Source organism: Neovison vison, chromosome X, assembly GCF_020171115.1.
Source record: "Neovison vison isolate M4711 chromosome X, ASM_NN_V1, whole genome shotgun sequence".
In the NCBI taxonomy this organism is placed as follows: Eukaryota; Metazoa; Chordata; class Mammalia; order Carnivora; family Mustelidae; genus Neogale; species Neogale vison.
Genome location: NC_058105.1, coordinates 106576983 through 106590501, shown reverse-complemented (window position 1 = coordinate 106590501; position 13519 = coordinate 106576983). Strand labels below are relative to the sequence as shown.

Below are 13519 nucleotides of genomic sequence, written 5' to 3'. Positions count from 1 at the left end.
TTTATCTTTTACCTCTTATTTAAATTTATTCCTCAGTATTTTATTATTTTTTTATTTTTGATGCTATTGTAAATGGAATTATTTTCTTTGTTTTTTTTTCAAATGGATTATTTGTTGTTATTGTATAAAAATGCTACAGATTTTTATATGTTGGCTTTGTATCCTGAAACTTTATTGAGTTTGTTGAGTAGCTCTAACAGATGTTTGGTGGAATCTTTATGTTTTATTATATGTGAAATCATGTCATCTGCAAAGAAAAAAATTTACTTCTTTCTTTCCTACTTAAGTGCCTTTTATTTGTTTGCTTAATCGCTGTAGCTAGAACTGCCATTATTGTGTTGAATGGGAGTGGAGAGAGTGGGCACCCTTACCTTGTTCTTGAATTTAGAAGGAAATCCTGCAGCTTTCATTGAGTATAATCTTAGCTGTGGTTTTGTCATATATGGCCTTTATTATGTTGAGGTATGGTTCTTCTGCACTCAATTTGCTGAGAACTGTTATAATGAAATTATAAATTTTTCTCAAACTAATTTTTCTTATCTATTTATAAGATTTTATGATTTATGTCCATGATCCTATTAATGTGGAATGTCATGCTTATTGATTTGCATATGTTGCTCTATCCTTGCATCCCAGGAATAAATCTCACTGACCATGCCGTATTATCCTTTTAATGTGCTACTTAATTTGTTTTGCTAGTATTTTGTTGAGAATTTTTGTATCTATATTCATAAGAAGTATTGGCTTGGAGTACTTAGGTGGCTCAGTTGGTTAAATGTCTTCCCTCGGCTCAGGTCATGATCCCAGGGTCCTGGGACCGAGCCCCACATCAGGTTCCTTGTTCAGCGAGGGGTCTGCTTCTCCCTCTCTCTGCCTGCTGCTTCCCCTGAAGGTTTGGCATTATTTCTTCTTTAAATATTTGGTAGAATTCACCAGAGAAACCATCTGGGCATAGGCTTGTCTTTGTTGACAGTTTTTTGATTAATGCTCTAATTTCCGTAGTTTTTGGTCTGTTCAGATTTTCTATTCCTTCACAGTTCAGTCTTGGAAAGCTGTTTGTTTCTAGGAGTTTCTGTGTTTCTTCTAGGTTATCTAATTTGTTGGCATATAATTGTTCATAGTAGCCTCTTATGATCCTTTGTATTTCTGTGGTGCCAGTTGTTATGTTGCCTCTCTGATTTATAATTGTGTTTATTTAATTTTTCTCGTTTTCTTGGTTAGTCTAGCTAAAGGTTGTCAATTTTGTTTATCTTTTTAAAACCCCAACTTTTGGGGGCGCCTGGGTGGCTTAATGGGTTAAGTCTCTGCCTTCGGCTCAGGTCGTGATCCCAGGGTGCTGGGATCGAGCCCCGCATCGCATCGGGCTTTCTGCTCAGCAGGGAGCCTGCTTCCTCCACTCTCTCTGCCTGCCTCTCTGCCTACTTGTGATCTCTCTCTCTGTCCAGTTAATAAATAAAAAATCTTTAAAAAAATAAAAACCCAACTTTTCATGTTTTGATTTTTTTCTATTATCTCTGTATTCTACATTTCATTTATTTCTGTTCAATCTTTATTATTTCTGTCTTCTACTAACTTGGGGCTCAGATTATCTTTCTTTTTCTAATTCCTTGAGGTATATTTATTTGAGATCTTTCTTTTCTATCAGATTTGGGCATTTATCACTATAAATTTTTCTCTTGGAACTGCTTTGTTTCATCTCAATTTTCATTGTGTTGTGCTTCCATTTTTGTTTCTCTCAAGATATTTTCTGATTTCTCTTTTGCTTTCTTTTTTGACCCATCACTTGTTCAAGAGTGTGTCATGTAATATCCACATATTTGTAAATCTTTCCATAGTCTCCCAAACCACTGTGGTCAGAAAAAGAAAACTAATAATGATTTTGTGGTCCAACATACCATCTATCCTAAAGAATGTTCATTCATGCTTGAGAAGAACGTGTGTTTTGCTACTTTTCCCTGGATGTTCTGTACATGTCTGTTAGGTTGATTTGGTCTATAGTATTCTTGTTTTTTAATGTTTTATTAGTCACCATACAGTACATTAGTTTTTGATGTAGTGTTCCAAGATTCGTTGTTTACGTATAACACCCTGTGCTCCATGCATTTACATATAACACATACATGCCCTCCTTGATACCTATCACTGGGCCAACCCATCCCCCACCCCCTTCCCCTCTAAAACACTCAGTTTCTTGGAGTCCACAGTCTCTCATGGTTCATCTCCCCCTCTGATTTATGCCCCCTTCACTTTTCCTTTCCTTCTTCTAATCTCCTTCATGCTATTCCTTATGTTCCACAAGTAAGTGAAACCATATGATAATTGACTTTCTCTGCTTGACTTATTTCACTCAGCATAATCTCCTCCAGTCCCATCCATGTTAATGCAAAAGTTGGATTGTCATCCTTTCTACATTGGGGTGCATATGGCCCTTCTTTTCACTATGTCTGTATCTTTGTCATGAGTACCCAGTAGTGCAATTGCTGGGTCATAGGGTACCTCTGTTTTTAATTTTTTGAAGAACCTCCACACTGTTTTCCAAAGTGGCTGCACCAACTTGCATTCCTACTAACAGTGTAAGAGGGTTCCCCTTTCTCCACATCCTCTCCAACATTTGTTGTTTCTTGCCTTGTTAATAATTGCCATTCTAACTGGTGTAAGGTAATATTCTTTAAATCTACTCTTCCTTTTCAATTTTTTTATCTCAATGATCTATCTAGTATTGAAAGTGGATCTAGTATCTAGTAGTGTAGTAAATCTAGTATTGTAACATGCTAATATCATTATATTTTTCTCTATTTTCCCCTCAGTTCTGTTAATATTTGCACATTTAGGTACTCCTGTATTGGGTGCACATCTATTTACAGTTGTTATATCCACTTGATGAATTGACCCCTTTATCATGAATAATATGGAGAGAGCTTCTTTGTGCCTTGTGACCAATTTTCACTGCAAATCTATTGTATGTGATATAAATATAGCCACTCCTATTTTCTTTAAATTGCCACCTGCAGGAATATCTTTTTCCATTCTTTCACTTTCAGCCTATGTGTGTCTTTAAAGATAAAGTGAATCTCTTGTAAGCAGCATATTGTTGAATCTTATTTTTTGATCTCATCAGCCACTCTTTGTTGTTTGGAAAATTTAGTTCATTTGTGTTTGAAGAGCTTATTGAGAGGGCACCTGGGTGGCTCAGTCATTAAGTGTCTGCCTTCTGCTCAGGTCATAATCCCATTGTTGTGGGATCCAGCCCCCATGCGGCTCCCCTGGGAAGCCCACTTCTCCCTTTCCCACTCGCCCTGCTTGTGTTCCCTCTCTTACTGTGTCTCTCCCTGTCAAATAAATAAACAAAATCTTACAAAAGAAAAGTGATTATTGATAGGTAAGTATGTACTATTGTCACTTTGTTTGTTATTTTCTGTTTAGGTTTTTTTTTTTTTTTGCTTTTGTTTTTTCTTTTTCCCCTTCTTCCTCTCTTGTTGTCCTCCTTTGTGATTTTTTTTGACTTGTATACTTTAATATCCTTCTGTTTAACCTCTGTGATTTATTATAGGTTTCTTCTTTGTGGATACCATGAGGTTTACATGAAACATCTAATAGATATAAAAGACTATATTAAGTTGATGAAACTTACCTTCAATTGCATAAAGAACTCTATACTTTTACTTTCCTCTTCCCACAATTTATGCAATTGTCATAATTTACATCTTTTTATATTGTGCATCCATTAAGATATTATTGTAGATGTAGTTATTATTTTTAATTTTAATTTATTCCAGTGTAGTTAACATACAGTGTTATATTAGTTTCAGGTATACAGTATCCTGGTTCAAAAATTCTATACGTCACTCAGTGCTCATCATAAGTGTATTCTTTAATCCCTATCACCTAGTTCACCCATTCTCCCACTCACCATCCCTCTGGTAACCATCAACTTGTTGTCTATAGTTAAGATCCTATTTCTTGGTTTGTTTCTCCTCTCTCTCTTTTCTTCTCCCTTTGTTCATTTGTTTTGTTTCTTAACAAAATATGAGAGTATTTGTCTTTCTCTGACTAACTTATTTCACTTAACATTATATTCTCTAGCTCCATCCATGTGTTGCAAATGACAAGATTTCATTCATTTTTTATGGCTAAAGGATAGTCCATTATATATACATACCATGTTTTCTTTATCCATTCATCTATCGATGGACACTTGAGCTGCTTCCATAATTTCATTATTGTAAATAATGCTGCAGTAAATGTAGAGGTGCATATATCCTGTCAAATTAGTGTTTCTGTGTTCTTTGGGTAAATACCCAGTAGTGTAATTACTGGATCATAGGGTAGTTCTATCTATACATTTTTTAGGAACACCCATACTGTTTTCCACAATGGCTGCACAATTCCACATTCCCACCAATAGTGCACGAGGGTTCCTTCTTCTCCACTTCTTCCCCAACACTTGTTGTTTCTTGTGTTGTTGATTTTAGCCATTCTGATAGGTGTGAGGTGATATCTCATCATGTTTTTGATTTGCATTTCCTTATTGATGAGCGATGTTGTACCTCTTGTCATATGCTGATGGCCATAAGTATGTCTTCTTCAGGGAAATGTCTATACACGTCTTCTGCTCATATTTTAATTGGATTATTTGTTTTGGGGGGTGTTGAGCTGTATAAGTTCTTTATGTATTTTGTATACCAACCCTCTATTAGGTATGTCATTTGTAAATATCTTCTTGCACTCACTATAGTTTGTCTTTTAGTTTTATTGCTTGTTTTCAATCAATAGGTTGTAGGTGGTCTTTTCATTTTATTGATTGTTTTCTCTTCTGTGCAGAAGCCATTTATTTTAATGACCCAATAGTGTATTTTTGCTTTTATTTCCCTTGCCTCAGGAGACCTATGTAGAAGAATGTTGCTACAGTTTAATCAGTCAAATTCTTGCATGTTCTCTCTAACCAGGATTTTTATGGTTTCAGATCTCACATTTAGCTCTTTAATCCATTTTGGGTTTATTATTGTGTATGGTGTAAGAAAGTTATCCAGTTTCATTCTTTTGCATGTAGCTGTCCAGTTTTTCCAGCACCATTTGTTGAAAAGATTGTCTTTTTCCCATTGCACATTCTTGCCTCTTTTGTCAAAGATTGATTGATCATATAATGGGTTTGTTTCTAGGCTTTTTATCCTGTTCATTGATCTATGTGTCTATTTTTGTGTAAGTACCATAGTGTTTTAATTACTACAGCTTTGTAGTGTAACTTAATATCTGGAATTGTGATACCTTCAGCTTCTGTTTCTTTTTCAAGATTCTTTTAGCTATTTGGCAGCATTTTGTGGTTCCATTCGAGTTTTAGGATAGTTTTTCTATTGCATTTCTAGACACCAGTAATGAAGCAACAGAAAGAGAAATTATGAAAGCAGTCCCACTTACTACTACATCAAAAATATTAAAATACCTAGGAATAAACTTAACCATGGAGGTGAAAGAGTTGTACTCTGAAAACAATAAAAGATTGATGAAAGAAGTTAGAAACAACACAAACAAATAGAAAGACCTTCTATGCTCATGGGCTGAAAGAACAAATATTGATAAAATGTCCCCATTACCCAATGCAATCTATAGAATTAATGTAATCCCCACAAAATACCAATAGTTAGGGGTACGTGGGTGGCTCAGTGGGTTAAATCCTCTGCTTTTGGTTCAGGTCACGATCCCAGGATCCTGGGATCGAGCTCCACATCCAGCCCACATCAAGCCCTGCCTTGTGCTCTCTGCTCATCAGGGAGCCTGCTTCCGCCTCTCTCTCTCTGCCTGCCTCTCCGTCTACTTGTGATCTCTGTCTGTCATATAAATAAATAAAACCTTTTTTAAAAAAATACCAATAGTAATTATCACAGAACTAACACAAATAATTGTAGTTATTTTTAATATTATTTTTGTGAACTTTTATACTAGAGATAGAAATATTAGGGTATTCTGAATTTGATGATATATTTATCTTTACCATTGAGTTTTATATTTTTATGTTTTCATGTTTTTATTTAATGTCCTTTCATTTCAACTTGAAAATTTTCCTTTAACATCTTTTTTTTTTCTTTTTTTCTGTTTTAGCATTTCTTGTAAGGCAGATCTAGTGGTGATAAACTCCCTTAGCTATTGTTTGTCTAGGAATGAGTTAATTTCTTCTTAATTTTGAAGGACTTCTTTTCTGAGTATAGTATTCTTATATTCTTGGTTGACATTTTTTTTTGTCACTGTGAATGTTTTATCCCATTCCCTCCTGGCCTGCAAGATTTCTATATTTGAGTTTCTATGGTTTGTTTAAGATGATTATTTTGAGTTCTCTGTCAAACAAACTGCAGATCTCCATTTCTTTGGGGTTGGTTACTGGAACTTCATTAGTTTCCTTTGGTGTTATAATGTTTGCCTGATTCTTCGTGATCTGTGTACCTTTGCATTGATGTCTGTACATTTGAAGGAACAAACACCTCTTGTAGTCTTCATAGAATGATTTCAGCAGGTAAAATCCTTCTGTCTGTTCCCAATGGGATTACGTACAGAGTTGCAGTCATTCTGGGTTTGAGCCAGTTGTGCAGCTATTTCTGGGTCTGTAGTGAGGTCCATGTTTGGCAGGCTTGTTATCAGGGGCTCATATGGGCAAGGATCTCCTCTGGTACCTGGGTCTATTGACCTACCTCTAGTACCTTGCTCAGTAGGATAGTGCCTGTATAATTGTACATTTCAGGGTCCACAGTTGGGTCTTTAGTCAGTGGGCTTTCACCAGGTATATGGACAGATAGGGCTCCAACCAGGTCCCTGGGAAAGCGTCTGTCTGGTCACTGTGTGGGACCCTGGGTGGGCAGGACTTGCTCTGGACCATGGCAGAAGGGATTTAGACACAGATGTCTTATTTTTGGCTATTTTGCTGACATCATTCCCATTTGTCATTTTTTGTTGAATATTGCAATCAGAATCACTTGAAAGTCACGGGAAGAGTAAACCAATGGCTATGTTCAAATTTGTGCAAACTATTGCAAAGAGCATGTACACCAGCTGTTTTCTATCTCTTCAGTGAACAGAATTATAGTTGAGGGTTTAAAGTACAGAAAATAAAATTTAAAGAATAAAGTTTAGAATAAGAAATATACTCTTGGGGTGCCTGGGTGGCTCAGTGGGCTACACCTCTGCCTTCGGCTCAGGTCATGATCTCAGAGTCCTGGGATGGAGTCCCGCATCTGGCTCTCTGCTCAGCGGGAAGCCTGCTTCTCCCCTCTCTCTGCCTGCCTCTCTGCCTACTTGTGATCCCTCTCTTTCTCAAATAAATAAATAAAATCTTTTTAAAAAGTACAAAAAAAAAGAAATATACTCTTGTACTACCCTGTTATGATTAACCACCTTTAAGCTGTTTATAAACTTAAGTTGAACTGAAAAGATCACAGGCTTATTCTTTAAAAACCTTAGCATAGTTCTGTTTTTTCTATGGTTATAAAAATGTCAATTTTTCACAGTTTCTCCAGTCATATAAAACTCAGACATTAAGATATTAAGTCAATATATGTTCTTATAAGTATTAAACCAATATAAGTACTTACAGATATTAAACAAAATTAAATAGATATTACCCAAGATTCATATTTATCTGAGAATTGAGAAAATAGAAGAAAACTCGGATATATGATCTTTGAGTCAGAGAACATTGCTGAATTTAGTATGGTATCTGGCATGATGTTTGCAGTCTGATAGCTTTTAAATCAGGAGTTTCCTTCTGGTAGTAAATAAATGCCTAGCCCATTACTGCTCTGACAGAGACCCTGGGGAAAGAGAGGAATTAGATATCAATCAAGTGTTCCATTGATTTGAGGCTGCTGTCGCAGATGCTCACAAGGGGCTTTTGAGCCACATTTACTACCAAGATAATCTGCATGTGAGCAACTTCTTTTTATTGAAGAGATATCAGCTTAACTACTTCTATAAATTTGTCCAGATGATATAAAAACTGACTGAGGCCATAGCACCAATTCCTGAGGTTCATTTAAGCTTAATATAGTTAATGTATACATTACTCTAGGCAAGAATCTACTTCCTTTTTGGTGAAAGTGTGGATTGTTTAGAGTACATCCCCTGTAAGTATCAGCACCACTTCTCATGGATCTGACACTGCAGTGATTAGTTTTGTCACTCTCTGGCCAATTAACCAGCAGCTGCAGGCAGTTCTTTGATGCCCTTGAGCCCTCGGGATGCCTATACCCTATCCTAGAGCAGAGTTTCTCGAAGTGTAGTCCCTGAACTAGCAGTAGCTTCACCCGAGACCTTGTTATAGATGCAAATTGTTGGAGCTCATAGGTGTGCAGTTGGTTAAGTGTCTGACTCTGGATTTCGGCTCAAGTCATGATCTTGGGGTCATGAGATTAAGCCTAGGTAGGGCTCCGTGCTCAGCTCAGAGTCTGCTTAAGAATCTCTCTCCCCCTCCCTCTGCCTCTCCTGCTCGGGTACATACACACACACACACTCTCTCTCTCTCTCTCTCTGTCTAAGAAACAAATCTTTTAAAAATGCAAATTCAAAAACTTACTCTAGAACTATTGAATGGAACACTCTGGAGGTAGGGCCCAGCAATCTATATTTCAGCAATTCCTCCAAATTGTTGTCATTCATGCTGAAGTCTGAAACCACTTTTTCAAAGGAGTTTATAAGGTCTCTAAGGTCTTCCGTTGACTCATAGTGAGAAACTATAGTTCAAGACTCTTCCAAAGGAAACGTGATAAATACTGACCCCATAGCTTCTAGTAATTCCTTGAGGAGTCCAGGCAGCATGGAGTGTATATCTCCAAGGCCATTTCTCCTAGAAAATAATCCCAGGTCTTGAGAAAATCCCCACACTGGCTGTAAAACACAAGTCGTGTGATATGCAAATGAAAGATTATCCATTTATTTAATCAACAAATCTGATCATCTACAAGCTCTGGTGAGATATCTGAGTCAAGGATATTGTGGTCAAATAAAAAAGATAAGATGTGAGCACAATAATACCACACATGGGAAAAGAGATTATGTCCAAGTCAAAGATATCAGACTCAAAATCAAAAGAAATCAATGAAACAGATCTACCTGCTAGCTTTTTGACAATGAGGATTGATACTTGGTAAACTCTGTATATTGGTAGCATTTAGATTTGAGGTGAATTATGAATCCTCATATCTCATTCTGTAAAGGCAATGGATGAATGAGAGACTATCCAGAAGATACATGACTTATTTTCATGAGAAACACAAATAGGAAATTTGGGATGCTTAGTGTTAAAAAAAATTAAGGTCAAGATAATGCATGATAGCAGTCATCAAATATTTGAAGAGTTTCCATGTAAAAAGGGGAAAGAAGAAGGAAAGAAATAGATTTTATTTTACCTTTTTAAAGACTTTATTTATTTATTTGACAGACAGAGATCACTAGTACACAGAGAGGCAGGCAGAGAGAGAGGAGGAAGCAAGTTCCCTGCCAAGCAGAGAGCCCTACGTGGGGCTCAATCCCAGGACCCTGGGATCATGACCCGAGCCGAAGGCAGAGGCTTTAACCCACTGAGCCACCCAGGCACCCCAGAAACAGATTTTAGAACAAAGTTTCATTCATTTATTTTGTAATGTTTTATTCTCATGGTCAAACTGATAAACATAATAAAAAATATTGGCAGTATTTTACATGTGAGATAAATGAAGATCAACAAAACAATATGGTTTTCTAAAATAATTCAGTGGAATAATATTCTAAGTCCCCAAATCCAAGAACTGGTTCCCAGTAGATAACTAATTATTCCACGCTTGATTTTATTTTCTCCCCAGTAGAGTCTGGTGATGTGTATTAAGGAGGGCACGTATTGCATGGAGCACTGGCTATTGTACATAAACAGTGAATCTTGGAACACTGCATCAAAAACTAATGATGTATTTTATGGTGACTAACATAACACAATAAAAAAGAAATTTAAAAAATCAGTACCGTGCCCACAATCAAAATACCATTCCTCTGTGGTCAAGCCAGGTGCACTTTCTTTTTTTTTTTCAACAAAGTTAAATGGCCAAGGACAGGATTAGTTGAATGTACAGTTACTTAGAGTAAGAGCATACTATCGAACCAAGTGCCTTTTATAAGCAGTCAAGATTCTCTATGACCTATACATCAAAAATGTTAAAAGTTAACATTCCATTGCTCTTTTTGTTCATTTTCTTACTACTGTCTTTACAACGACAAAACCAACAAACAAAAATACCTCCAAATGGGGACGCCTGGGTGGCTCAGTTGGTTAAGCAGCTGCCTTCGGCTCAGGTCATGATCCCAGCGTCCTGGGATCGAGTCCCACATCGGGCTCCTCGCTCAGCAGGGAGCCTGCTTCTCCCTCTGCCTCTGCCTGCCTCTCTGTCTGCCTGTGCTCGCTCTCTCTCCCTCTCTCTCTGACAAATAAATAAATAAAATCTTAAAAAAAAAAAAAGAAAAGAAAAAAGAAAAAAAATACCTCCGAATGAATTCCAGAATATTTGACATCATTGAATTCTTATTGAAAATTAGTAGAAGCTCCTTTCTTTGGTCTCCCCAAAGTAGGGCATTTAGAGATGTTTTTTTTAAAAGAGTTGAATGTTTTCATGTCCTAATGTTTTCTTTGGCGAGCAGTGACTTCAACTTTACTCTGTAATCTTTTTGACAGACAATAAAGATTATGATGCATACTTATCATACACCAAAGTGGACCCTGACCAGTGGAATCAAGAGACTGGGGAAGAAGAACGCTTTGCTCTTGAAATCCTACCTGACATGCTTGAAAAACATTATGGATATAAGTTGTTCATACCAGATAGAGATTTAATCCCAACTGGAAGTAAGTTAATGTTTTCATTTGAAGGTGTGCATACTCTTTTTGTCTGTCTGTGTGTCACCATTCTTTTTAGGCAGAATTTTAACTTGTGGTTCTCTACATCAAAAATAGTATCAGTGTCTCAAGAAAGAAATGTCATTATGTGTTCATATGAAACTTAATTTCTGATGCCCCTGAGAAGCTAGTTCCACTATTCTGTAAAGCACCTCCTTTTATGAGTCTTGACGTTTGAAAAAACAAATGGGAGATTCGTACCTAGGTAAAGTATTTCTAACGCTGAGAAAAGCAAAGCCCGTATTCTATTTGGTGCGGTCATTGGCTGTTTTCATCTTCTGAGGTATGACCTAGCAAGCAACAATTCTCACGTAATGTGTGGAAGAGAAGCTGCTGGGGCTTTCTGGAGCAGATGTTTGATCTGGTCATTCTGATAAGCTCTCTTCTCTTTTATAGCATACATTGAAGATGTGGCAAGGTGTGTAGATCAAAGCAAGAGGCTGATTATTGTCATGACCCCAAATTATGTAGTCAGAAGGGGCTGGAGCATCTTTGAACTGGAGACCAGACTTCGAAACATGCTCGTCACTGGAGAAATTAAAGTGATACTCATTGAATGCAGTGAACTCCGAGGCATTATGAACTACCAGGAGGTGGAAGCCCTCAAGCACACCATCAAGCTCCTGACGGTTATTAAATGGCACGGACCAAAATGCAACAAGTTGAACTCTAAGTTCTGGAAACGTTTACAGTATGAAATGCCTTTTAAGAGGATAGAACCCATTACGCACGAGCAGGCTTTAGATGTTAGTGAGCAGGGGCCTTTTGGAGAGCTGCAGACTGTCTCGGCCATCTCCATGGCCGCGGCCACCTCCACAGCTCTAGCCACTGCCCATCCAGACCTCCGTTCCACCTTTCACAACACGTACCATTCACAAATGCGTCAGAAACACTACTACCGAAGCTATGAGTACGACGTACCTCCTACCGGCACCCTGCCTCTTACCTCCATAGGAAATCAGCATACCTATTGTAACATCCCTATGACACTCATCAACGGGCAGCGGCCACAGACAAAATCGAGCAGGGAGCAGAATCCAGACGAGGCCCACACAAACAGTGCCATCCTGCCGCTGTTGCCGAGGGAGACCAGTATATCCAGTGTGATTTGGTGACAGAAAAGCAAGGGACATCCCGTCCCTGGGAGCTTGAGCGGAGTGTGCAGCCCAGTGCCTGGAACAAAATCCTCGACTGCTGCTGTTAAAAACATGCATTACAATCTCTAGAACACGAGGAAAAACAGGGTCTTGTACATATGTTTTTGGCAATTTCTTTGTAGCATCAGTGTCTTCCTGTTTTACCATGTCTCTTACCATTACATTTTTTGACTTTGTTTTATATGTCATTGGAATTTGTAAATTTACATTTTTTTAAAGAAGAGACTTATGTATAGATAGAAAACCCTTTTTTGCTTCATTAGTTTAGTTTTAGAATGGGTTTTATTTTCTTTTCTTGATTTTGTTTTGCTTTTAACATTTCCTTGGGGTGCTTGGACAAATCTATCCGATGGGACAAGGAGCACCGGATCCTCTCTTGGGTTCTGCCTAGGATCAGCAGGGCCACGTGGGCCTTCAGAGAGCAGTGCGACGAATGCCAGCATTGCCATTTGGGAGGAAAAAGAAAGATGAGAAGAACACTGGTTCGTAGGAGGGCCCCGTCAATCAGAGCCCTGAATCTCTTCCTTGTCCCACCTCATTCCCCACCTCTACCCTTCTAATGGCGGCATGATGTGTAAACTCTGAGCAGGGGTGGGGGTGGGTCTAACTGTCTTAACATTTAATTCACTGCTCGTCAGAATACACTCCAGACCCAGAAGTGTGCTAGTCACTTGACAGTGACCACTACAGTGTGCTAAGAAGAGAAGATCGAGGGCCTGAAAATGGGGGAGAGAGTGTTGTTTCTGTTTTTTAAATGAGTTGATGTACCCTTATATAAATATATATATATATATAAAACACACACACAACAAAACAAAAGAAACAAAAAACAAAAAAACACAAAAAAACACAAAAAAAAAAACCACAAAAAAAATCAAGCCCTATATTTGATCACTTCCTGGAAAGGCATGAATGTGTTTGTGGCTGTTTTTGTTTAATATTCTACTTCCTCTTTTCCCTCTATAATTTTTCTGCAAATGAGATTATGTGCAAATGCCAGGCAGGTTAACTCAAAAGGGTGAATCAACACAAGTCTAAATGAAATTTACATTGAAGGCTTCCAAACCAAAGGGAAGGACAGGATGTGTCATCAAATATGTTTTGTCACCTTGTATTATACGAAATGTTATTTTCTAAAGAGTCAGAACAAATCTGTGAAACTTACTATGGGATCCCCTTGTATTTAAATGTTAATTCACTGTATTTAATTTTCAACTACATTCAGAATCAAGTGTTTGGTTTCAGTTTGTGAACATAAGCAACACTTAGTAATATCAAAGTGTTTATATAAGAACTCAGGAGGTCAAACATATGAGTACCAACAGAAATCACTATTTTCAGAATAAACATTATTTACACAAAATAGTTTTTAAATTAGATGAGAAAGTGTTTAAAATAATTTTGCTGTATAAATAATTCGTTTTATTTTAACTGTGTAATTCTATCTTTCAGAAACAGA

At 37.4% G+C, this 13519-nt stretch overlaps 1 protein-coding gene across 1 annotated transcript in view; it reads left to right on the top strand.

Moving 5' to 3' along the window:
- Positions 1–12307, top strand: part of IL1RAPL1 (interleukin 1 receptor accessory protein like 1) — a 109180-nt gene extending 96873 nt beyond the window's left edge. Inside the window, exons 6-7 of the mRNA XM_044234748.1 lie at positions 10682–10852; positions 11300–12307. Of these exons, the coding sequence (XP_044090683.1) occupies positions 10682–10852; positions 11300–12018 (890 nt within the window). The 3' untranslated portion in view covers positions 12019–12307. The remainder of the gene's footprint in view (positions 1–10681; positions 10853–11299) is intronic.
- Positions 12308–13519: the final 1212 nt, after the last annotated feature.